This window comes from Pleurodeles waltl, chromosome 4_2 (genome assembly GCF_031143425.1).
Source record: "Pleurodeles waltl isolate 20211129_DDA chromosome 4_2, aPleWal1.hap1.20221129, whole genome shotgun sequence".
Lineage (NCBI taxonomy): Eukaryota > Metazoa > Chordata > Amphibia > Caudata > Salamandridae > Pleurodeles > Pleurodeles waltl.
Window position 1 is genome coordinate 740,493,444 of NC_090443.1, and position 25,836 is coordinate 740,519,279.

The 25,836-nt window shown below is 46.1% G+C and overlaps 1 protein-coding gene across 4 annotated transcripts in view; it reads left to right on the forward strand.

The window, feature by feature from the left end:
- Positions 1–25,836, forward strand: part of CCDC18 (coiled-coil domain containing 18) — a 574,107-nt gene that overhangs the window by 359,087 nt on the left and 189,184 nt on the right. For all 4 annotated transcript variants that reach the window (XM_069232377.1, XM_069232374.1, XM_069232375.1 and 1 more), the window contains one exon: positions 13,319–13,482. In XM_069232377.1, the coding sequence (XP_069088478.1) occupies positions 13,319–13,482 (164 nt within the window). The remainder of the gene's footprint in view (positions 1–13,318; positions 13,483–25,836) is intronic.

Below are 25,836 nucleotides of genomic sequence, written 5' to 3' on the forward strand. Positions count from 1 at the left end.
GGATGTATTGTCACGGTGGCCAGAAGTATTGATCACACATGAAGTTACCTCTTCAACTGTTATTCGTTTCTTATCAGAGGTGTTTGGAAGAGAAGGCAATCCGCAATGTATAGTGTCTGACAATGTAGTTCAATTCACGTCGAGATTAATGTGTGATTTTTTTAACTCAAGAGGTATTGTACATAAGAGGTTGTGCTCTCTACCATCCAGAAACGAATGGTATGATAGAACGATTCAACAGGACTCTAAAAGAAACTGTTCAATTAGCAAGACAATTGGGTGGTGATTGGGTGAGTATGGTTAGACGTAAAGTTGAGGATTATCGTTTTACTCCTCATTCAAGCGCTGGACAATCTCCGTTTGTTATGTTCAAGAAACGTTTTCCTCATACTAGGTTAGATCCTCCCTGGATAAAAAAATATACTAAAAAAAAAAAACTTGATTATGAGTTGCAAAAGAAGATCGCTGTTGAGAAAGATTTGCACTGTCAAAAAGAGAGAAAACGCATTTATGACTTGCGAAAATCTGTGAAGGAGGTGCTAGTCAATGTGGGGGATTTTGTTAAGATTAAACTGCCAGGTAAAACAGGTGGTGGACAGTCTCATTATACTAGAATTTTTAAAGTTGTTAAAGTTTTCCAGGGAGCGATAAAGGTCGATGATGGGCGCATTTGGAATTTAAATAGAGTTGTTAAACTAAGATGAACAGTTATTTTCTTTTGTTGTAAAAAGGGAGGTAGTGTAGTATAATTATCATTTTTTATTAGTACTAATTAGTTATTTCTCTTGGTTTATCCTTTTTATTTTAAGTTTATTGTATTGTTATTATGTTACTTGGTATGCTCCACTCCCCCCATGCTGCTCCTGGCATGAGAGATTCTGGAATGTGAGAGTTGACAGTTGAGGACTAGAGGAGCAGCTTGGACGTGTGGCTGGAGTTTCCTGGATTTTTATCTTGAAGAATAAATACATCAAAAGGATACACTTTTGTTTCCAGACTTTTCCTTCATCATTTCGAAAAGAAACTACTTCAATATCCCTGGTGTTTCAACATCTTGCAGGTTCTCTGAATGCTAGAGCAGTCAAATTCAGCCATCAGTGCCTAGTAGATCACGAGTGGCGTCTCCACCCAGAGGTGGCGCCAGATCTCTTTTAGCAGTAAGGAGAGCCTTGGTTAGATCTGTTTTATTAACATCAGGCAAGTGTACAGAGCATACAGAAATGCATGTCGAGTTAGGACTTCTGTTTCAATACGTAAGGTTTAGCAGGTATGACAGCAAGTTACAGATGGAAGACCATTTCTACTCCCTACCTCTGAGACACCCAGCAGGCTAACAAAGGGGGAGCTGCTCAGATCAGCCATCTTGTACAAAAGTGGGAGTGTCACATATGTTTACTCTATAGTTATTCCAAGACCCCCAAAACTTTAGTCCATTTTTGTGGGCATCCACGGCCCTCATACATCACCACCTCTGCCAGTATGCACCGATCTATGTATTTTTCCAATTCTTGCAATAGGGGTGGTTGTGGGGCACCCCAAAGTCTTACAATGTTTCTTTTGGTGACAGTCATTCCAAGAGTCATCCACAATATCTCAGCCCTTTGGAGGTCCGAGTTGTCCCAAATGTTTAGCAGGCACCATTTTGCTGAAGCCTCCAATGCACTTCCACATACCTCATTCATACATGCAACTATGGAGTTCCAATAAGCCTGTATCACCGGGCAGTTCCATATTATGTGTAGAGAGGTGCCATCTAGTCCGCACCCCCGAGACAGCGGTTGTCGGAAGACCTACCCATCTTAGCTTTGACTGTGTATGTTAGGTACGAACAGTGGGGAATTTTCAATTGAATTAAACTAAATCTAGCTCTGTTTCCCACTTCCCATGGGGACTCTAGGGCTTCACACCATTCATCTTCTTCAAGAATACCAAGATCTAGTTCTGATTGTGCCTTCAGATGTTTTAACGGGCCTGGGAAGTTGTTGATCAGTTTCTGCTAGGTTAGAGAGATAACTTTTTTCTGTAAATACTCTTCAAGTATTCTGCTCTCTAGGGGTGAGGCTTTGGGCAGGTCTGTCCTGCTGGGAATCGTGGATGGTAGGACATGTCATATTTGGAAGCATCTGTAGTATTCGGGGGGAGCCAATGCAAATTCTTTCTGTAGGTCTGGGAATGGGAGTACCTGACCTTGTGCCCAGAGGTCCTTTCTTTTGAAATGCCAGTAAGGTCCCACTTATCAAATCCAGGGTGCCCAGTCTTGTGGAGTCCCAAAGTGGAGTGACCTGGGTTATCTTTGTTCCCACCTCAATGATCGAAGTGCATTGTGCTAGAGCTGTTGGCCCGCAAGTATGCCTCATTCTAGGAAGCCCATAAAGAGCCCTCAGGCAGCTTCCCTGGTGCAGCTGACATGTGTCCATGCAGTAAGCTGCCTTGGCTGGTGAAGTGTGCATCCATTAGTTTATGGTAGTTGTAAGGAAATGCCTCCTTGGCATGGTTACCCCCTGACTTTTTGCCTTTGCCAATGCTATGTTTTGATTTGAAAGTGTGCTGAGGCCTGCTAACCAGGCCCCAGCACCAGTGTTCTTTCCCTAACCTGTACTTTTGTTTTACACCATTGGCACACCCTGGCATCCAGGTAAGTCCCTTGTAACTGGTACCCCTGGTACCAAGTGCCCTGATGCCAGGGAAGGTCTCTAAGGGCTGCAGCATAGCTTATGCCACCCTGGGGACCCCTCACTCAGCACAGACACACTGCTTGCCAGCTTGTATGTGCTGGTGAGAACAAAACGAGTAAGTCGACATGGCACTCCCCTCAGGGTGTCATGCCAACCTCACACTGCCTATGCAGTATAGATAAGTCACCCCTCTAGCAGGCCTTACAGCCCTAAGGCAGGGTGCACTGTACCATAGGTGAGGGCACCAGTGCATGAGCACTGTGCCCCTACAGTGTCTAAGCAAAACCTTAGACATTGTAAGTGCAGGGTAGCCATAAGAGTATATGGTCTGGGAGTCTGTCAAACACGAACTCCACAGCACCATAATGGCTACACTGAAAACTGGGAAGTTTGGTATCAAACTTCTCAGCACAATAAATGCACACTGATGCCAGTGTACATTTTATTGTAAAATACACCCCAGAGGGCACCTTAGAGGTGCCCCCTGAAACTTAAACCAACTACCCGTGTAGGCTGACTGGTTCAAGCAGCCTGCCACACTCGAGACATGTTGCTGGCCACATGGGGAGAGTGCCTTTGTCACTCTGTGGCCTGTAACAAAGCCTGCACTGGGTGGAGATGCTATCACCTCCCCCAGGCAGGAGCTGTAACACCTGGTGGTGAGCCTCAAAGGCTTACCCCCTTTGTTCCTGCACCACAGGGCACTCCAGCTAGTGGAGTTGCCCGCCCCCTCCGGCCACGGCCCCACTTTTGGCGGCAAGGCCGGAGGAGATAATGAGAATAACAAGGAGGAGTCACTGGCCAGTCAGGACAGCCCCTAAGGTGTCCTGAGCTGAAGTGACTCTAACTTTTAGAAATCCTCCATCTTGCAGATGGAGGATTCCCCCAATAGGGATAGGAATGTGACCCCTCTCCCCTTGGGAGGAGGCACAAAGAGGGTGTACCCACCCTCAGGGCTAGTAGCCATTGGCTACTAACCCCCCAGACCTAAACACGCCCTTAAATTTAGTATTTAAGGGCTTCCCTGAACCTAAGAATTTAGATTCCTGCAACTTACCGAAGAAGAAGACTGCTGAGCTGAAAACCCCTGCAGAAGAAGAAAGAAGACACCAACTGCTTTGGCCCCAGTCCTACCGGCCTGTCTCCTGCCTTCTAAAGAAACCTGCTCCAGCGACGCTTTCTCCAGGACCAGCGACCTCTGAATCCTCAGAGGACTGCCCTGCTTCAAGAGGAACAAGAAACTCCCGAGGACAGCGGCCCTGTTCCAAAAAGACTGCAACTTTGTTCAGAGGAGCAGATTTAAAGACCCCTGCAATCCCGCAAGAAGCGTGAGACTTGCAACACTGCACCCGGCGACCCCGACTCGACTGGTGGAGAACCAACACCTCAGGGAGGACCCTCTGGCGACTCCGAGACTGTGAGTAACCAAAGTTGTCCCCCTTGAGCCCCCACAGCGACGCCTGCAGAGGGAATCCCCAGGCTCCCCCTGACCGCGACTGTCTGACTCTAAAATCCCGACGGCTGGAAAAGACCCTGCACCCGCAGCCCCCAGCACCTGAAGGATCGGAACTTCAGTGCAGGAGTGACCCCCAGGAGGCCCTCTCCCTTGCCCAGGTGGTGGCTACCCGAGGAGCCCCCCCTTGCCTGCCTGCATCGCTGAAGAGACCCCTTGGTCTCCCATTGATTTACATTGGAAACCCGACGCGTGTTTGCACACTGCACCCGGCCGCCCCAGTGCCGCTGAGGGTGTACTTTTTGTGTGAGCTTGTGTCCCCCCCGGTGCCCTACAAAACCCCCCTAGTCTGCCCTCCGAAGACGCGGGTACTTACCTGCTGGCAGACTGGAACCGGGGCACCCCCTTCTCTCCATTGAAGCCTATGCGTTTTGGGCACCACTTTGAACTCTGCACCTGACCGGCCCTGAGCTGCTGGTGTGGTGACTTTGGGGTTGCTCTGAACCCCCAATGGTGGGCTACCTTGGACCCCAATCTTAACCCCGTAGGTGGTTTACTTACCTGCAAAACCTAACAATACTTTACCTCCCCCAGGAACTGTGAAAATTGCACTAAGTGTCCACTTTTAAAACAGCTAAATGTGTTTTATGTAAAAAGTATATATGCTACTGTAATTATTCAAAGTTCCTAAAGTACTTACCTGCAATACCTTTCAAATGAGATATTGCATGTAGAATTTGAACCTGTGGTTCTTAAAATAAACTAAGAAAATATATTTTTCTATAACAAAACCTATTGGCCTGGAATTGTCTCTGAGTGTGTGTTCCTCATTTATTGCCTGTGTGTATGTACAACAAATGCTTAACACTACTCCTTTGATAAGCCTACTGCTCGACCACACTACCACAAAATAGAGCATTAGAATTATCTCTTTTTGCCACTATCTTACCTCTAAGGGGAACCCTTGGACTCTGTGCATGCTATTCCTTCCTTTGAAATAGCACATACAGAGCCAACTTCCTACAGTAGTGAGTTGTGATGTTTTCGGATTTCTGGTAGGGCAATCCCCCCGTCGTACCAAACACCTGCTCAATTTGGTCAACACTATTCTCGCCGAGCCCCCTTCCGTAATAGAGTCCTAAGCTTGCTGTCTGTGGCTTGGTAATAGCTTGGGGGAGATGTTGTAGGGTGTGTTTTGTGGCTGTGTTAGTTTATACAACTTTACCGGGATCCCCCTGGGACTGTACCCGCCCTCAAATCCTTGATCGCTAAAACTATCTCCTCCTCTGAAATCTCCTGCTCTAGGGATTCCCTGTCTTCTATAGGTAGGGTCGGGAAGGGGGCATCCACCAGAAGGGCTGAGGATTCTTCTTCATTTGCGTCGACCCCTGGGGAGTAGAGTCTTGCATAATGTTGTGCAAAAGCCTCTGCAATTCCTGCTCTGTCACTGACTGATTCCCCAGATTCAATTTGGATAACCTCCACCTATCTATTCACTACTTCCCTTCTGTTCAACCAGGCCAGGAGCTTCACAGTTGTGTCGCCTGTTTCATAAAGGCGATATTGAACTGCCCTCTGGTGGACTTTGGTGGCCTTCTGCACTACATTGTGGTATTCTTGTTGCTTAAGGGCTAGGGCATGAGTGGTGCCTGAATCTTTCCTCTCTTGTATGTCAGTCTCTGCCAGAATGGTGTGTTAATCACCTTAAATGTTTTGCATTGTATGACACTTCCAGGTGTAAAATGGGCAATATGTCCTGGTGTATAATATAGATGATGTTAGACTTTAAAATGTATGCGTTTGCCAGTATGTGAAGGGGATGTCTTTTACTTGGACACAACATTACTTCCATTCCTTATCTGGGATTGCCCTCACCAGGTCGATTACCCACTCCCTTCTGGCGGTATACGTCTGGGGTGCCATGACATTTATCACCTCTTGGTATAGAAAATAATTTTTTTTTTTTTATCTGTGCCTTTTCTCAGAATCAGTTTAGTGAGCACTGTCAATTCTGTCGGGGCATTAGGGAAGTGAGTTGGTGCAGTTTTTGCTACAATGCGCAGAATAGGGTATAGAAATACTACTAGGTCAGTATTGCTCCCTGTTCCTGAAATGCCTGAGATGTAAAAAAAACTGTCCTTCCGGAAATAAATCTTCAAGTATCTCCATCTGCATTTTCTTCCAATAATGTACTCAGTGATTGTTGAAGCAGTGAGCAAAAGAAAAGATTGTTTTTAATGGACAGAGCAGGGAAGTATACCCAGTCTACACCCAAATACTTTGCTATATGCCACCACACCCTTGTTGTATTAGCTATATTACATTGACCTCCTCATGGAGTCGATGGAGCTTGTGGGCTAATAACAGTAAGTAAAGAGTCAGGTTGAGCAAGAGTTCTCTCCACTTTGACATGCAGAAGTCTGATGGTGTTGTCATACCAATATTGAGTGTGGTGGGCCTCTGTTACTAAATAATAAAGATACAAGTCGGTAAACACCAGTCTGCCCCTCTTGAATGGTTGTGTCCGCACCAACCATAGAATATGCAGTTGCTTTCCTCCTCGAATGAGTCTGGTGAGTACCTGCTTTAGCTGGTGGAAAAACTCTTGGGTAGGTCAATTGAGACAATGACGAATAAACAGAGGAATTTCAGTAGAATCACTTTTTTTATTATAGAGATTCTCCCTAAAATTGATTTAAGCCGACCCATCCACCTATCCACTTGTGTTTTAAAGGATCGAGTGTTACCGCAAAGTTCAATCTCACTAATACATCTTTTGTTCCGTGGATCCCTAAATACTTAACACCATCTGCCATCCAGTGCAATTAATATTCCCCCTGCAAGGGTGTGACCCTCTCCATCAACAAGAATATTTCTAGTTTATCCCAGTTAATTTGTAATCCTGAGTAGCTCCCAAATCGTATGATATCTCTAATGACAAGGTTTATATTTTCTTCCAGGTGTTGAACATTGAGGATCACATTGTCCGCATATAGGGACAATATACCTAGGCAAGCCTGCACCTGTATCTCTCTATGTGAGTTGGATTCCCATGACCAGCACTCCAAGGGCTCCACTACAAAGACAATGATCTAGGGCGATAGCTAACACCCCTGTCATGTTCCTATAGTGATCTGGAACTGATTGGTTAGTGCACTGTTAACTTGTACCCATTGCAGTTGGGCCTGTATGTCGATCAGCTTTAAGAAATTTGACCCAAGCCCCAGCCATTGCAGAACCTCCCTCATGAAAGTCCTCTCTAATGATTCAAAATCTTTTTAGCATCTTGTATGATTGCAGGTGCTGGTAAATCTGGATCTACTCTTTGTAAAATAGTCATCAACGTATGTAGGTTACGTTCAGTGGACCTCTGCAGTATAAAGCCAGCCTGATCTGCTAGGACAAGTTGCTGCATCAGTGGCTGTAACCTTTGAGCCAGTATCTTTGCAAAGATGTTATTGTCAACATTCAATAATGACTGAGGTTGGTATGAAGAACATAGTTCTGGTTCCCGATCAGGCTTCAAAAGAACTGTAATTATAGCCTCCAATATCAAGCATAGTAGCGTGCCCTCTGCTACAGCTTTGTTATATACTCCAATAGCTGTGGCACCAGCTGATCCACGTATCTTTATAAAATTCCACTGGGAAGCCATCCTTCCTGGGGGCCTTGCCATTAGCCAGTGCTGCTATAGCCAGTTTTATATCTCATAGAGTAATGGGGGAATTGAGCAGCTCATGTATGTCCCCCTGCACCATCACCAAATTATCATGGTATTGCGTGATTTCCTTTTATTTATTACATACATGCTCTGTAGTAGTATACGTCCCTTTAATAGTCACAAAAGTTCCCCTTGATATACCCAATGGATGTTTCAATTTTCCCATCTTGGCCTTGTATGCTTGCTATTTGTGTGTGTTGCACCTGTGTACATCAAACCCACGGTACTGTCCTGCCTGGCCTATTGCCCTGTCTAAATGCTCAGCTCTTTGCTTGTTTTCCTAAGTACAGAATTTTTTGGTCAGCAATGTCGCAGAAGCCCTTCCATGTTTTCTTGTATAGAAGACAGCAAGGATGTTCAGTTGTTTTGTCACAATCAATTTGTAGTTGTTTGAGCTCAACCTCAAGTTTGTCCAGTCGCAATTGTAGCAATCTGAGGATGCCAGCCCCCTTGGCAATGCACTCTCCTCGTATGTATGCTTTAAAGGCAAACCATAACATGCTTGTCTTGGATACTGAATCCTCATTAACTTTAAAAACCGAGTCTCTCAATTTACTGTCATCAGCCACCAAAGTATGTGGACTTGTAACGAGCAGAGAATTTCTAACAGTGATTCAATTGGGGAGTGGTCTGATTGTGTTCTCTGTAAGATATCAGCTGCTCGTATCATTCCCATAGCCATTGGTATCACTAGCCAATAGTCGTCATATGAGCTAGTATCATGAACTGTAGAGTAGAATGTAAATTCGTTTTTTTGTGAGTGTAACATTCTCCATTCGTCCAAAAATGCAGAGTTCCATAATCTAGATAAGTGCTATTGCAGCTTGCGGGGCGAGGTTGGGGCGTTAATGTGGATTTGTCACAATGCCTTGGTTTCGCTAAATTGAAGTTACCGTCCCAAATCAACAGTGACTTGGCAAATTTGTGTCCAGAGGTTGTGCTCATCAAGTGAGCAGGAGCTAGCAGATAGTCTTGGGCAACACCACAGACCAACTACGGACCAACGTGGACCGCCCCTGCCTGTGGATTGAATCATGATTGATGAATACATATTGTGTTTGTCCCCATTAGTGAGCTCACAGGGTGTCGTCAATTGTTCTGTCTTTGATCAGTCCTTACCAGTGCAAGACGAGGACTGTATCCAACTATTCCTCATAGTCATGGACACTGCATTGTCTCCAGGGGCGTAGCAGGTGAAGGGTTGTTCTCCAGGAAGTGCTCCAGGAAGTCTAATGCTGCCTCTGGTCATATGAAGAAATGTACCAGCTAATTCTACTCTCGGCTCAGCCAGGTAAAACATTGCATATTTGATCTAATGTTTTTGTGTAATGCTTCTTCACCTTTAGAAAGGACAGTCTTGTGTCTTGGAATATAGGTGTAAAGACATGATAGAACACCACTCTAGAATTACCATGCTGCAGGTTCAGTTGAGTTCTGTTGAATCTTAATATTGTGCCTCTATTGCTATAATTCATTAAACTGCAATGATTGGTCATGCAGGCTTACCCGGGTTAGATATGGGTGCCAGAGATCTGTGCGTGCATTCAACAATGAATACTGGAGAGAATGCTTCCCTAACAAACAAGGATATGAGCATTTGCTCCACAAAAGTTTCCATGTTTGGTACATGTTCTGTTTCCACTACCCCATGACCCTTACATTATTTCTTTGTGAGTGGCCTTCCAAGTCATCGTTTTTTTATTTCGTTATAGCAAGTTCTTTGGATACTCTGGTTAGTTTGAGAACATGTTCTCAAGTTGCATCCTCTACTTCCGATACCCTAGCTTCATCCTCCGTTAATCTGGCACCCTGCTTATCCAACTGGATTTTGAAGTGGTCTTTACACATTGTTAGATGGTCCATCTTGGAATCAATGGACTTTCCTTTAGTTCCTCGAGGAGTATGGTGACCTCCATGTCCCAAGTTGCCACATCCACTTGCTGTTTGTCCATTTGGATTATTCCCCCTTCCCCCACCCCCCTCGCCGCTTGTCAGATTGCAACTTTGATTGTTCCCACTGTAGTCCCAGATGGAGCCTCATATCAACGCTGTAGGTTTGGCATCTAAGTCCGCCTGTTGTCTGACCATGTTGGATTGCCCAGCTTGCTACAGTTAAGTTGTAATGTCTGCAGTTGCGCAGACTGGTAGTGAGCAGGACCCTGCACAGAGTAGTCTGTTCAGGCTTGTGCGGGTGCAAATGCCTCCCCTAGGTTCAGTGTGTGCCTCTCAAAGCAACTGGTCACTGAGGCACCTGCCACGCGGCTCCCAGTTCTGAAGTTCCAAATGAGTCTCCGCCATCCCCAGGCCACCTGAGGGTGAGCCCCATAACTTCAGCCATACAGCTGGCACAGCCTGAGTCAAGTTCACAATGCCTGCTGCCTACTGTTACATCTGCAAATATGCAGTGGAGCAGCGGAAGTGAGGCCGGGGCAGTGGCCTCCGACCCCAGCACTGTTATGGCTCCTGGGTGCCTCCTCCCCAGTCCCTGGAACAACGTCCAAAAAACACTGCCTAAGTCCTCCGGATGCCTGTCCGTGATCGCAGTCAAGCCCCAGGAGAGCACACTGATCAGGTGGCCATCTTGTGTGCTGAACTTTTGGACCCCTTAACCCCTGCGGATGGCTCTTTAACAGCTTTTATCTCAACAGGTGTCCAATTAGTGACTTGGTTTATCCAAACTTGAGAAAGGTGGACATTTCTCAGGCTTCCATTACATATACAGCTTGAAATAGAGGGGCCTTTATCAGGCTTCCATAATATTACATCCTATACATTTGCTCCTATAGGAATGTCTTCAACCTTCTGTGAACTTGGACTCATCCATAAATCAAAATTAATTGTTCTGGTTGTTTCCTTGAATTTAAAGCCTAAAACTCAAAATTCCTCAGCAGTTGCAAAGTCTGAGATTAAAAAAACCAAAGGCTTTGAGACCCAAAAAGTGTTTTGAAATGTACAAACCTTAAACAAAATAAACTTTTTTGACCCCCTTCTAAATTGCAAATAGGATGGGCGTGAAAGAGGTGTGTTTCTCCTTTTTGCGAATCGTAAAGGTTATATCAATACGTTCAACTTTGGTTGCAGCCGCAAGCCATTGTTGTGCTGCTGACAACCAGGTTGGAGTATAAACTGCTCCAGTGGGATTCATTTTGAATATGACTGTTGAGGAGCAAGCAGTGGTCCTGCGGGCGCCTGTATGCTCCTCTTGATGCCTTTCCCTATTTAAAAACATTTTTACAAAGTGGCATGGGCTGCTTTAAAGCAACTGTTTTCATCAGGGGAAAGACTGTTTCAGGACACCATTCCTGCATTCTCAGGCATTCGCAAGTAGAGTCTCAGAATGAATCCTACCTAATATATATTGGGTATTAAGTTTTGCGACCTCCTGTGAATTCACTTTTTGCTATGTGGCTCATTAATACATTAGTTGCACTTCAAAATGTAGGCCACTCAGTATGCAAAAACACCAACTTCATGCCTATAGTCCCCACCAATATGAAACCTGTTGCACATTACTTTTGACCCACATGTAGCTTCCCACTTTTCCAAATTAATCGGGCCAATAGTAGTGTGTTCCTGCCCCAATTCTAAATGGAAGTTATCATTCAGTAGATTTGCATGGCCAGCAATATATTCTCTGGCGTATTTCCCACTGATGTCTGCTGTCCCTTGTACACTATCATTCCTGCATTCTCGGTCATTCACAAGTAGGCTCATAGAATGCATTGTGCCTAATATTCATTAAGTATGAACTTTTGTGATCTGTGAATTCACATTTTGCCACGTAGCCGATTAGTTAATTAATTAGTCGCTTCACAAAATATAGGCCAGATTGCAATTCCCTCGATATTGAAAAATGCCAACTGCATTGTGACCCAGTCTTTTTGTACACTAGGCCTATAACCAAAGCCCATATGAGACCTGTTGCACATTAAATTTGACCCACATGTGTCTCCGCATGTTTCCAGACTAATCGGACCAACAGTGATGTGTTCCTGCCAAGTTCTAATTCGCAGTTATCATTGAGTAAATTTGCATGGCTAGTAATCAATTCGCTAGTGTAATTCCCTCTGTGGGTCATTGTGTACCATATTCGAGCTGCGCTGTCATATAATATGGTTCATAGTTTAGAAGTCACACGCCTCTTCTCTCATATGTTAATTTAAGCTTGTTTAGAGATATCTTTTCATCGTCTGAACACTCTATAAAGCTGTCATAAATTAGGTAGAACTAGCCCTGCAAAAGGCTATTTTCCCTCTAACTGATTGCATAGTGAACTCACACACACAACCAAGTCTGGCAAGCCAGATCAAGATTGCCTTGCCAACAAAACTTTTGCAGCAGTATTTGCCACATTTGCTCTCAAGAGGTGCTAGAATGAGACAACCTGAAGATAAGGCACCTTCTCTGCATCCAGGAATTAGAACACGTCTCAGTTGGATCTATATAATTTCTGGAAAAACATTGAATGCACATGATAAAGGAAAATCTCTGAGTTCGATAGAGTGGCTCATTGACATTTAAGATGCTATTTGAAGGATCTGTGTTACCTATAGGTTGTACTTGTATTGTCCTTGTATGCCTCCCACATTTTGTGCAGCATTCAATTACTTTATGCCAAGGTTTGTACTCATTTCTACATGTTCATACATACCAATACAGTAGCAGTTTGAGAAAGAACTCAGTGAGTGTTTTCATTGCGTATGCCTCATATGAGCTTTGGGCGTAGCTTGATCTCTGGACTAATTCTAACAGGTATATTAGAAGAGTCTATCTAAATATTTGTTTTGTGTGCAAAATATTTCACTTCCATAAGCGACTTGACTTGCAACAGTTATCATATGTGAACATTAGGTCAATCCAAGTGAGATTATACTTTGTGTTCTGTACATTAAATATGTATTGTGCTCTCAGGCTTAGTGTTTGATCACAAAACTAAGATCAGAATTATCCCCATAGTTTAAAATTAACTTAAATCTTGAACCATATTATGTTTTTCCGCTTTCAAATCAGTCTTTATTCCACTCTTTCATATAATGTTGAACACGTTTGTTACTGTTTCTTCGAACAAATGTTCAACAAATTTTGAGACAACGTGAGAATGCAAGTTATTGGCCCAATAGACTCCACAAACTAACACACTGAATTAATTGTAATCCCAATAATGACAATGGGATATCTTATGATCTGTTTTTATCTTTTAGTAATTAGAAGATTTTTTGTCAAACAGAAGTACACTTCTCATCAGAGCCATTGTTTTGTGACCAGGTTAAACGCGTTGTGTTGTTCTTTATGGGTTTTTAGGGCACATGCGTCTTGTGCTCTTTTTTTAAAACTTTTTGAAAGTATTTAATGCTACATACACACAAGTCCATTCACAATAAAATGATCTTTTAGTGGTTTGTTTGCTTGAATACGATTAAATAAATTTACATTGGCTTGCTGAGTATTATTTGCCTTTTTGCATTATAGAGAATTAAAGCAGGAGTTGCAGCACAGCGAGGAAGAGATTGCTAGAAAGGAAGAAGAACTGATGCACCTCCAAGATGATGGTGAGGCCAAGTCAGTACAGCTGAGCCATATGGAATTGGTTTTAGAACACACACAGGCTGACTTGGATAAAAAGATTGCAATTGGTAGGTCAATGTTCACTCTTATAGAGCAAAATGTATTTCATATGTTGCCGAAGGGTATCTTACTTTGCATGTGTCCGTCTCCTTTATTCTGTTTTATAGATGGTACTGTGCACCTGTTCCAAATTTGCGTTGTAAAACCTGAATTCCTTACTGGTGATCTTGCTCCTATTACATTATTAAGTGCTTAGTTTGAGGTGTGCACATCTTGTACTAGTGCCTTCTTCATGAAGGCAAAAAGAAACAACTCTTACTCCCCTTCTCAATACTCTATCATGACAAGACCATAAGGAGAGCACAAGTGGATCATGGGTGAAGAAACCTTGGAGTGAAGGAAATAGATATGTTCTGGGGTGAGGAAGGGAATTAAAGATGAAAAGATTGTTTGTTATCTGAGCATTACCTACTTATCGCCTTCCACATTTCAGCCGTTGAGTATCTCCCCAAGCAGCAAGCCTGAGACCCAGTACCAGAGCAATAAAAAAAATGCTTCCACTCCAGGTGGAATACTGCATATCAAATTAAGTTAGTGATCACAAAAGGAGAATTTGATTTCTTCGTTCTGAGAGCACAGTGGAAAGCTGAAATCGATACTCCTTACAAATGTCTTTCAACCTGTAACAAGGAGTTACCTAAGTATGGCTTTACGTATATTCATAACATAGCAATCTGTGTCAACCAAAGGGGCAGCCAGTGAATCATCCCTGCACAGCCACAGGCAGATGCTGCAAAAGACATCCTAATTTTGATTCAGTGGCTAATGATTGAAGTGGTAGCTTTCCTTCCTCAATGAAAGGCTCAAAAATTGATGAGTAAGTTGTTACTTTCTCTTGAAACAGAAGGCTTGGGAAAGTAAATGCTTGGTACTCTAGTGATGTCTGATGGGTGCTTAGCCACATATTTCTCTCATATACAATTAGGAATTATAAATAAAAAGATGTTTTCATTTATTTTTTTTAACTTAATTTGGTTTCAGTAAAGAAACATGTCTGAAACATCTATAGATCAACATAAAAAAGAATGTCTATCTTAATTAAGCAAACTTCTCAAAATACATTACTACCTTTTTGTATACATATTTCATTCATCTGGTAGACCTCTACATGAGTCCACCTTTGAATATTGCAAGGGTAGGAGGTGTGTGCCCACAACCAACATCCAGAAATGGCTAATGTTTATATGACCATACTTGGATATCCCAGTTTTGTATTGGAATATAATGGAATGAAAAGGGGCAGGTTGGATGAAAGCCTTGTGAACATATAATGAAGGATTATACAGAAGTCAAAAAAAGTGTGAGAGAAGCAAGGGTAAATTAATTATCTTTGTGCTTACTGCAATTAAAGGATTTTTTTAGGTAAAAAAATTGCACTTTGTAGCAGGCCACACAACTGGAAATACCCTTAGATATGGAAGCTAAGCCATTGAGGAACTGATTTCTACTAACCATTTTGTAAAAGGTCTGCAATATAAAAGAACATCTGTGCCATTCACATCTAACAAAGGTTCAGAGTAAGATTTACGTAAGCATCACCGAACCAAAGGAAAGCCCCAAACAAGAGTTGTTAAGGCATGGATGGTGTTTGTTGAATTAAACCCTTGAAGTTTAACTCTTCACTCCCAGTCCCTCCCAGATTACATATGGATTAGTCTTATATAGGCTCTAAAGATGCCCATTTGTTCATTGGGTGGAGAAAACTACCAATACCAAATTAGAGTCATCTTGAAGGAACTGTAGAACAAACTCTACTACACAACTCTTAAGGACCAGTTCAGTGTGTGATACAAAGGATTTCCTAAGGCCGTTGCTGTAGGACCCCCTCCCCCCCACCAAATCAAAATGACAACTAGAATGGAGCCCTGGAAGCTGCAGCTCCGCTCTTTCATCCATCACATTGGCAACTAACCTGTCAGAGGATATGGGTTCGAGAGTAAGCACCACACTAAAGCTATTGCTAAGATTTGCAGGAGAGGAAATCACCTCAGGCAAGGCCGGAATTAAACTATTAGTATTGCAGCCATCCTATCTCAGTGAGTTGGAGCCAAAAACCCGGGAATCAGCCGTAGGCATAAAAAGTTATAAAACTGAGAAAAATAGATCAGGAGGCTATCCACTCCCCACACCCCTTCCGCCTGTACATTGAACAAAAAAAAAAGCATGGGAGGGAGCAGATGTTTTGATAGGTCTATAAAAGGTTTAAGCTGAGACCCCTCAAACATCTTGAGAATTTACAAGCATTTGTGAAGGTTTAGGAGACAATCTAAAGATGCTTGAAGCATTCTGCTCACTTGCTGTTCTCTGACATAGTCTGATCCCTGAATTTGAGTCTCTGAGAGAGCTGCCAGATGCTGTTCTCCTCATCTCCTAATCTGGAGGGTTAAATTGGTAATTGTGTTTATTTTATTTATTTATGCAGATCTAGACCTCCTTCGCGGGTGACAGTGTGCTTTGCAGTTGAGCAAGAAAGGCAGACAGCATATGACACAACTCTAGGGGAATAATGCAGCAAACGTATACAAGAGATAACATCAAACACCGACGGAAGTAGGGGTCCATAATATTATGCATAAAAGAAAGTGAATGTCATTCCCTAAAAGCCTACTGAAATCCAGTAAGGTAAAACGGTTACAACTGTTGTTGTGGAGGAAGTGCTTTACTAATGGATCAGGCAAAAGTGTTATATCTAAAGTTTTGGTAGATGCATATTGTGTATCCCATTACACTTCTGTTTTTTTTTTTTACTACTGTGTTCAGACAGGGCAGACTTTTCTCTGTTTTTCATACAAATAATCTTGACCACTTGCATGTGTGAACCCAGAAAAACAGAACAAAAATACTCTAGCTTTGGGTACTTGACCTCTTTTGCCTACCAGGAACAAAAGAAGCCAAACAGGTGCTGCCTTCAGCCTTTCATTCTGGTTGAGGGCACCTCTCATATGTAGTAGTGGAGTTTTCTGCATCACTTCACTTGGAGGGAGAGTTTTGAGGGGTCCATGGAACTTGTCCTTCATTGATCAGGAATACAGTTTCCTAAATCCTCAATACTGCACTCTGACATGGGGATAGAGTACAGTGAAATATGTTCCAGGGTAAGAACCCGATCTGGCTTGGGTAAACCCAAACTCTTTGCATCTGATAAAGACTTCTAATTGCAGATTCCTTACCTTAGAATTTCCCCCAGGCGTCAGACTAGATCCAGAGATTGTTCTTCGAGCAGTACCCTTGCGCACCAGCAGGTGGCGACGGTCAACTCCACGTCCGTCGTAGGCATCGTGGTCACCGTGATGATGTCATGGTCGTACTTACGCGTCGCCCCGGCGCACTGACATCAGTTCTTTTCTTTCTGTGCCACGTGCAGACCCGGAGAAGAGCAACCTTGGTCAAGTTTTTGACCTAATTCAACCTTTTTGGTGGTTTTTGGACTTCTTTGCTGCGTTGAAGGGATGTCTCATAAGGCCGGCTTCAAGCCTTGCGATGTCTGTCACTGCATGATGCCAGTGACAGACCCAGTGTTTGTGGTGTCTGGAGCGCGACCATGACCCAAAGTCGTGCTCCGAGTGCCGGGCCATGAACCCGAAGGCTTTGAGGGAGCAGTCCCTAAAGCTTAAGGCGGTCCGGTGCTCGACCCCGCCTCGCTCCTGGTCTCGCTCGAGAGGAAGGTCTCAAGACAGCTTGTGGAGTCATCACCATTCCTTCTCGTCCCATTCAAAATCGTCTGGACATTCGGGTCACAAGAAGAAGTCGAAGAAGGCTAAACGCTCTTCAACTTCACCCCGTTGCTCGGCCATTGCGACGCGGGAAGAGTGTAGTCGCTAGAGGCCTCCGTCCGTAAAGCCTTCTTTTGGGTCCGCTCCGTGCCTCCCTTAGTTTCCAGGACCTGAAGCCACCCCTGCCCAGCTTACAGAGTTTTATGAGCCCATGAGCCTCGTTGTTGGCAAGACCGAACCCCCTATGGTGCCTTTGGGGTCTGGTACCTCAGGTGGGGGCCATTCTGGTTCTGCAGTGGCGGCTCCAGCCGCTGAGTGTCCCTCCGTATCAGTTCTCGGATCTGTGCCGACACCGGTCGTACCATTGCGACCTTCTCTGTTGCTGGATAAGGCGTTGATGCTCCTGACATTGGATGAGCCCATAATCGACACAGACCCAGTCCTCATCCCTGGCGGCCTGGAACAGCATTGATCAATGCTGCTTCAGACTTTGATGGAGCCTACTCACTCCAGGTTGGATTCAGACCCTTTTTATTATGGGTACGGATTGGAGGGGACTCTGGACCCTTTAGAATAACAGATTGACAACCCCGCATGGACTGGGCACAGGAATTGTGCGAGACTGGTTGTCTTGATACTTCTCCAGACACTAGCATGCTTTTTCCTCCTACCGTGGCTACAACAGAGGGAGCCTCTTACTCAATGGTGGTCAGTAGGGCGGCTAAGGTCTTGGCTTTGAGCCTCTGTGGCAGTCAGGACTAACCTCCTGATAGAGGTGTTTCAGCCTGGGGCTTCCACTTCGGAGCCTCTTCTTCCATTTAATGAAGCTCTCATCTATGTCCTAGCTACTTGGGTCAGACCCCGGAACAGGGGCTCCTGTGAATAAGACGATCACCCTCACCAAATGACCCTAAATTTCTGTCCCAACACCCCACGCCTTAGAGCCTTGTCTTCAAGGCTTCTTCATCGTCTGACGCATTCCCATCCTCTTCCCTGGATAGGAAATCAAAACTGGATTAGTTTGGGAAGAAGATCTTTTCTTTCTCCAGTCTGGCATTGCAGTCCATGAACACCACATGCCTTATGGCCCGCTATACCCATTCACTTTGGCATGCGGTCGCGCAGGTATTGCTGCAGGTCCTTTAGGAGGCCCGGGCCATCATCTCCCAAGCCGTTGCCGATGGAAGGGATGCGGCTAAGTTCACGATTCCTTGTGGGCTGGAACCAACGACTCACTGGGGAGATCCGTTGCATTGACGTGGCATTGAGGCACCACCCTTGGTTTAGGATGTCTGATTTTTGGGGGGATGTCCAACAGTCTCTCATGGACATGCCCTTTGATGGCACCCATCTCTTCGGAGACAAAACAGACTCAGCCCTCAAGATGTTCAAGGAGCCCTGGGCTGCGGCTTGGTCCCTTGGCCTAGCAACTGCCCCTTGCCCTCCACAGTCCGCTTTTCACCCCTTTTGTGGCCACAGAAGGGGCCCACTATTGCTTCCTTACACTGCAAGCCAGAGAGCCTCACATGCTACCCAGCCACTGCGTGGCTGTGGAATTCCAGGGGCTCGTGGGACAGGAAACCAGAGGTCTGCTCAGTCCATCCCCGCCCCTGCCTCCAAGCCTTCCTATTTCGTCCCCCATCTCAACCCAGTTGGAGGCATGATTCACTATCACCTTCCCCACTGGGAATTCATCACAATGGACAAGTGGGTTTTGCAGATCCTCCAAAGGGTCTACTCCCTCCCCTTTGAGACTGCCTCTCCAGCCATGCCACCATCCTACGGCTGCTTACTGGAGGACTATCTGGCACTTCTCCATAAGGAAGTCGTTGCTCTCTTGGCCAAGGGGTTGTTTGTTGTTAGTCCCGCTATTTTCTGGTGCCCAGAAAGGACTAGGGCCTACATCCTATCCTAGACCTCTGGGCTCTGTAGGAAGCTGGCCTGGTGTGCGGTACTTACACCTTATACCAGGTATCCCCTATTAGTGTAGTGTAGGCAGTGTCTAGAAGCCAGGCTCTCCAGAGGTAGCTGTGGATGAGCAGCCAAGGTTTATCTAGGAGACATGCAAAGCTCATGCAATACCACTGTAGTCCCACAGCACTTACACACATGAAAGAAAACACTCTGTTACAAAAATAAAGGTACTTTAGTTTAGTGACTCAAATGCCAACAAGTACTAGAGAGGCAACCGTCCAATAGGAGGTAAGTAACACACTAGATATGTACACTAGTAATCAGCAATAGCCATAGAAAGTGTTACAAAACAGTGCAAATAGCAATAGACTTTAGTGACCCTAGGGGAATCCCAAACCATACACTAAAAAAATGGAATGCGAACACAGGACCCCCACCTAGGTAAGTGGAATGTGTAAAGGGGAGCTTGAGGGTACTAGGAAACCCCAAAGGTAAGTACCACAGTGCCCCCAAGCGACCAGGAAGAAAAAAGTAATTTACTGGATTTTCCCCAAACCACCCAAAAGGAACGAAAAGAAGAAAACGCAACACCCAGAGAAGACTGCAAGAAACTAGCGGTGGATTCCTGAAGAGGAAGACCTGTGGAAGAAGAGGGGACTAAGTCCAGAAGTCACAGAAGAGTCCAGGGGGAGCAGAAGCTACTACCCACACAGCTGTGGATGCAGGACTTGGTCAACGGTAGGGCGAAGACAGTCAGGAATGCAGCCCTGGAGCAGGTGAAGAGAAGAGTTCCTGGAGGGTGCAGTCGACATCCCATGACGGATGGATGGTTGCAATCGGTCAGTGGTGTGAAAAAGCCACCAACAAGCCTTGGCAAAGGCAGAAGTTGCGGTGAAGCAAAAGTGGAGCTGCCGGGGGTCAGCAAGGTCCAGGAGGACTCAACCCACGGAGGCAGTTCTATGGGGGGGCCCTCAGCAAGGCAGAGAGTCCAAAGAAGAAGAGGCAGCCCCACAGCAGAGCCATTGGACGAGGAACCAGGAGTCGCAGCGGAGCCCACGCCGCACTACTGGAGAGGGGTTCCATGCTGCAGGAGAAGCACGCAAAAGGCTGTGCGTTGCAGGAAGGAAGGCTGGAACTACATGGAGCCTGAAGATCCCTTGGAGTAGATGCAAATAAGTCTTGGTAGCCGCAAGAGATGTGGTGCACAGGGGGTACTGTCCTGCATTTGAAGGCAAGGGCTTCCACTAAAGTTGGACTGCCGGACCACCACCCGTGATGTAGGATCCATGCAGCTCAGGATGAGAGGAGATCCACGCAGCCGGCCGTCATTGCAGTTGGTGCCTACGGATGCAGGGGAGTGACTCCTTCACTCTAAGGGAAATTCCTTCTTCCTTCTCGTCCTCAGAGGATACACAGCTGGGGAAATGTTGCAGAAGCTGGAAGGAGCCGTGGAAACAATGTTGCAAGCAGAGTATTCATTGTGGGTGTAGATTGCCGGTTCCTGGAGGGTCCAGTTGCGGTTCCAGTGGCTAGAAGTCGAAGTAGAGGTTGCAGAGGAGTCCTGCTGTAATCTTGCAAGCCGAATCTGAGGATTCACCCAAGAGAAAAACCCTAAATAGCCCTGAAAGGTGACCATCTATCAAGAGGGGGCTCTGACGTCACCTGCCTGACCTGGCCACTGAGATGCTCCCAGACGTCCCTGACAACCTTGGATTCAAGATGGCAGAACCCAGGAACCGTCAAGGGGAGCTCTGGGCACCACCCCTGGGGTGGTGATGGGCAGGGGAGTGGTCACTCCCCTTTCCATTGTCCAGTTTTGCGCCAGAGCAGGGACTGGAAGTCCCTGATCTGGTGTAGACTGGTTTATGCATGGAGGGCTACCGCTCCTAAGCCATGTAACACCTTTTTCCAAAGGGAGAGGGTGTTACCCCCCTCTCCCAAAGGAAATTCTTTGTTCTACCTTCCTGGGCTTGAGCTGTTCAAGCACCAGGATGGCAGAAACCTGTCTGAGAGGTGGCAGCAGCTTGGCCTGCCCGGAAAACCCCAGAAGGCTGATAGGAGCAATGCTCGGGGTCCTAAAAGGAGTGCAGGGAGAGAGCATAATCACTGGGGTCCTGGTTAGCAGGATCCTAGTGCACACAGTCAAAAACACTCACATCAGCCAGAAAATGGATGTAACCTTGCCAAGAAAGAGGATACTTTCCTACAGGCCCTTAGTCACTTCCTGAAGAAGGAGAAGTTCAAAATGCTCATTCTGGCTCTTCCTTGGACCCAGGAGACTGGATGGTAAAATTGGACTTGCAGGATGCTTACTATATACCTGTCTTGCCTGCCCACAGGCACTACTTGCGATTCGTGGTAAGTCACGAGCACTTTCAATTTACTGTGCTTCCCTTCGGCCTTACCAGCGCCCCTTAGGTGTTCACGAACGTGATGTCACTGTGTGCAGACCATCTGCGCAGGTTAGGTGTTTCAGTCTTCCCCTACCTCAACAACTGGCTGTTGAAGGCGAACACACTCCAGAAAGTTGTCTCCCACCTTCAGACTGTGGCAAACCTTCTGGATTCGCTAGGGTTCACTATAAACGTGGCAAGGTCACACCTGACTCCTTCTTAGACCCTCCCTTTCATCGGAGCTGTTCTGGACACAGTGCAGTTTCAGGCGTATCCTCCCGAAAAGTGAGTCCAGGATATTCAGGCCCTGATTCAGATGTTTCAGCCTCTATCCTGGATTTTGGTAAGAATAACTCTGAGGCTGCTGGGCCTCATGGCCTCCTGCATCCTGCTGGTAACACATGCCAGATGGCATATGCAGGCTCTGCAGTGGTACCTGAAGTTTCAATGGGTGCAGCATCAGGGGAATGTCTCCAACATTGTCCAAATTTCGGAGGGAACTGCGAAAGACTGTGGCTTTCAAATCACGAATCGGCAGATCCCTCTTCCGTCCCCAACCAGATATCTCAGTAGTGACAGATGGGATGGGGTGGCCACATGAGAGAGGCATGGAGATCAGAGGTCTCGGGTCTCTGGTGGATTCCGGACTCCACATCAGTCTTTTGGAGTTCCGGTTGGTCAGGCTTGCATTGAAAGCATTCCTTCCCTCTCTGAAAAGGAAAGTTGTACAGGCGTTCACAGACAACACTATCACCATGTGGTACTGCAACAAGCAGGGTGGGGTGGGGCCGTGGACCCTTTGTCAAGAGGCTCTACACCTCTGGACTTGGCTGGAACATCAGGGCATCACCCTGGTGGTTCAACATCTGGCAGACTCTCTAAATGCCAGAGCAGACAAACTCAGTCACCGATGCATAGTCGGTCACGAACGGCATCTCCATCCAGAGATGACGCAAGGTAATTTCAGCAGTGGGGAGAGCCTTGGTTAGATCTGTTCGCCTCTGCAGAGAACGGACAGTGTCAGCTGTTTTGCATGTTAGAGTATCCAAGACGCAATCGCTCGACAACACTTTTTATCTTGAGTGGAACTCAGGCCTCCTTTAGGCCTTCCCGCCAATACCACTTCTATCCAGAGTTCTTAAGAAGATTAAGAACAGGTCATCCTTGTGACTGCACATGGTGAGTTTAGTATCCTGAGCTACTGAGCATGGCAATTAATCTTCAGATCAGGCTGTCCCCTCAGGAGGATCTTCTGTCGCAATAGTAGGGGAAGGTTCTCCACCCAAACCTGTCCAATCTCCACCTTCTTGCTTGGAGATTTAGCAGATGCAGTGCACAGCCATTGACCTTCCTCCTGAAGTTTGTGATGTTATCTTGGCAGCTAGGCGTTCTGCTGCCAGTCAAAACATTTATGGGTTGGTGTTGTGACAAAAATGTTGATCCCCTTTCTGCTTCTCTTTCTCAGTTGCTTCTGTTCATTCTTTTTCTTGCCCAGCAGGACTCTTCTCTGGGGACTCCTGACGGTTATCTTTCTGCTATATCTGCATTTCTCAGATTACCTGCTCAACCTTCTCTTTCAAATCCCTTATTGTAAATATATTCTTGAAAGGTTTGGTTTATTTTATCCCCCCCTTCTCCTTTTATCTTGCCTTAGTGAAACTTGAATCTAGAGCTTACGTTCTTAATGTGTGCTCCCTTTGAGCCGCTTCACAATTGATTCCTGCGGTTACTCACCATCAAAACAGCCTTCTTTATGGCTATAACATCTGCCAGATGAGTAACTGAATTACAGGGCTTATCTTCGAAGCCTCCTTATTTGTCCTTTCATCCTGAGACAGTGGTGCTTTGCACACGGGCCTCCTTTCATCCTAAGGTGGTCACGTCTTTTTAGGTAGGTCAGTCCATCACCTTGCCTACTTTTTTATTTTTTATTTAAACGTTTATTTTTATTTTGATTAACAAAGCCAATAGAATTACGCAGTCAGTTAGGGAAAGCATATAAAGCAAATACACTATAACTATGCGTGTTGTCAGCCATCCGAAGTGCCTGTGTCCCTTTGGTCCCCTCCATATGTACCCGAAACACCCACAGGGTGTGTGCAACACATCTGCGTACCTCATTATAATAAGGCTGATCCCTCCCCCTTCATATTGGCATCATCACCCCTTTCTTCATCTGAGCACTGTCAGTTGAGCTTCATTCAGCTTCTGGTTCTAGTAGTGTGTTGCACAATGTCCTCCACCTCTCTAGGTCCTCAACTACCTTATTATGTTTCCTTGTAATCCTCATGTGGCTCTTCCCTGCTAAGGTCCATTCCTGTACATCCCTGTGCCATCTGTTTGTCTCAGGTGACCATTGTCACATCCAATTGTTGTCTACACTGCACGTTGCCAGCACCAGAGCAAGCCGCAAAAATGTATACAGCTTCTTCCTGCCCTTCTGTCGTTTCTGTTGTTTAACGTTACCCAGAAAACAGCTCCGTGGTGGAAGAGCAATGTCCGTATGTGTGGCCCGTCAGATTTCATCAACCCACTTGAATCCAGTACTTCTGTACTCCCTGACACTGACAAGCTAAGCTGCCCTTTGCTCTCCGCATCTGGGGCAACTGCCAGCATGGGTAGGGGGTATATGGTGCAGAGCCTTTGGGGTAAGGTATGTCCTATGGAGGAAGTTGTAGTGCACCAGCTTAAAACGGGCATTATTTGAGACTGATCGTGTTAATTCACTGACCTTTGACTGTTCCCTATCAGTCAGTGGAAAGTGGTGGTGGGGGGGAAATAGAAGAGGGATGATATATATATATAGTGGATGTGGGTACAACAGCATGTGTGAGCCAAGTCACTCTAGCTGGCTCTGGCAAGCCAGCGTGTTGCAATAAATGTCACAGTCCAAAGACATATTCCTGACTGGCTTCTGCAAATGTGATTACGTTTTCCCCAGGGTATAAGTCTCCGAGTGGCGTGCACCCTCTGTCCTGCCACACCTGAAAGGACATGGTATCCATCATTTGTCTGACTGGCTTCAATATCCCAACCAAGAGGTCACGGTGAAATGGGACCTTTTTTTATATTGTCTGTACAAAGCGCTACATAGTTGCTGCCAGTTTACTGATTATGGGCCTCATTACGACCCTGGCGACTGGCGGTAAGCTGGCGGTAACACCGCCAACAGCCTGGGAGTGTACCGCCAGCTATTATGACTGTGGTGTAATAGCCACGGCCATACCCCCGGCCCCTCCAATATACCACCAGGCTTCCGCCTGGCGGCCATGATCCCCAGGGCAGTGGTGCAAGCACCACTGCCCTGGGGATTATGAGTCCCCGACCGCCAGCCTGGCCACGGCGGTAAACACCGCCATGGAAAGGCTGGTGGTAAGGGGGACTTGGGGTGCCCCTGCACTGCCCATGCAGTTGGCATGGGCAGTGCAGGGGCCACCAGGCACAGCCCCATTGCGTATTTCACTGCCTGAATTTCGGGCAGTGAAATGCGTGACGGGTGGTACTGCACCCGCTGCACATCAGCATTGCAGCTGGCTCTATTACGAGCCAGCAGCAATGTTGATGTGACTTTTCCGCTGGGCCAGCGAACGGTAACACTGTTACCGTCCACTGGCCCAGCGGAAAAGTCCAAATAGGGAGCCAGAAATGCCGCCAGCACTGGCGGTATACTGGCGCCCGCAGCTTCGGCGGTCTTCTGTGAAGGCCCCGAAGTTGTAATGAGGGCCTATGTTTGGTAAGTCCCCCGGGAGCCCAGCACTCTCCATTAACCGAGTCGGCAGCTGGTCTGCGTGTTGCAACTGTGCTGCGAGATAATAGAGGTGAAATCTCAGCACTTCCAACCGTCCCCCATACAGTTTTGTCAGAATAGACAATGTCTCCCTGCTACGCCAGCCCACCCACAGTAGTGAAATGAGCAGTGAGTCTAGTTGTTTAAAGACCTTGAGGGAAGCTGCCACAGTAAATTCTGCAAGACATGGTGGACATCTCAGTAGCATAATCATGTTAGATATGGCCAGTCTTCCCATCCGGGAGAGAGGCAACATGTTCCGAAAGGGCACCGACCGCATCAGGGCCTACAGAGCCTTCTCTATATTGTGTCGTGCCGAAACTGCAACCACAGCGTTAGCATGCAGAGTTCCAGTGCTGGATATCTATGGGGTAGCAACGTGGGACTCTCTGCAAACATTTAATAAGCACTGCTGTCTGGACAGTCAGGGCCGTTGTGATGGGCATTTTGCCCATGTGATGCTACAGGACTTTCTCATTTGATTTAATCTGCAGACTGACCTCCGGGAAGGTATTGCTTGGGTATCTATTCTAAGGTAAGGAATCTAACTAGAAG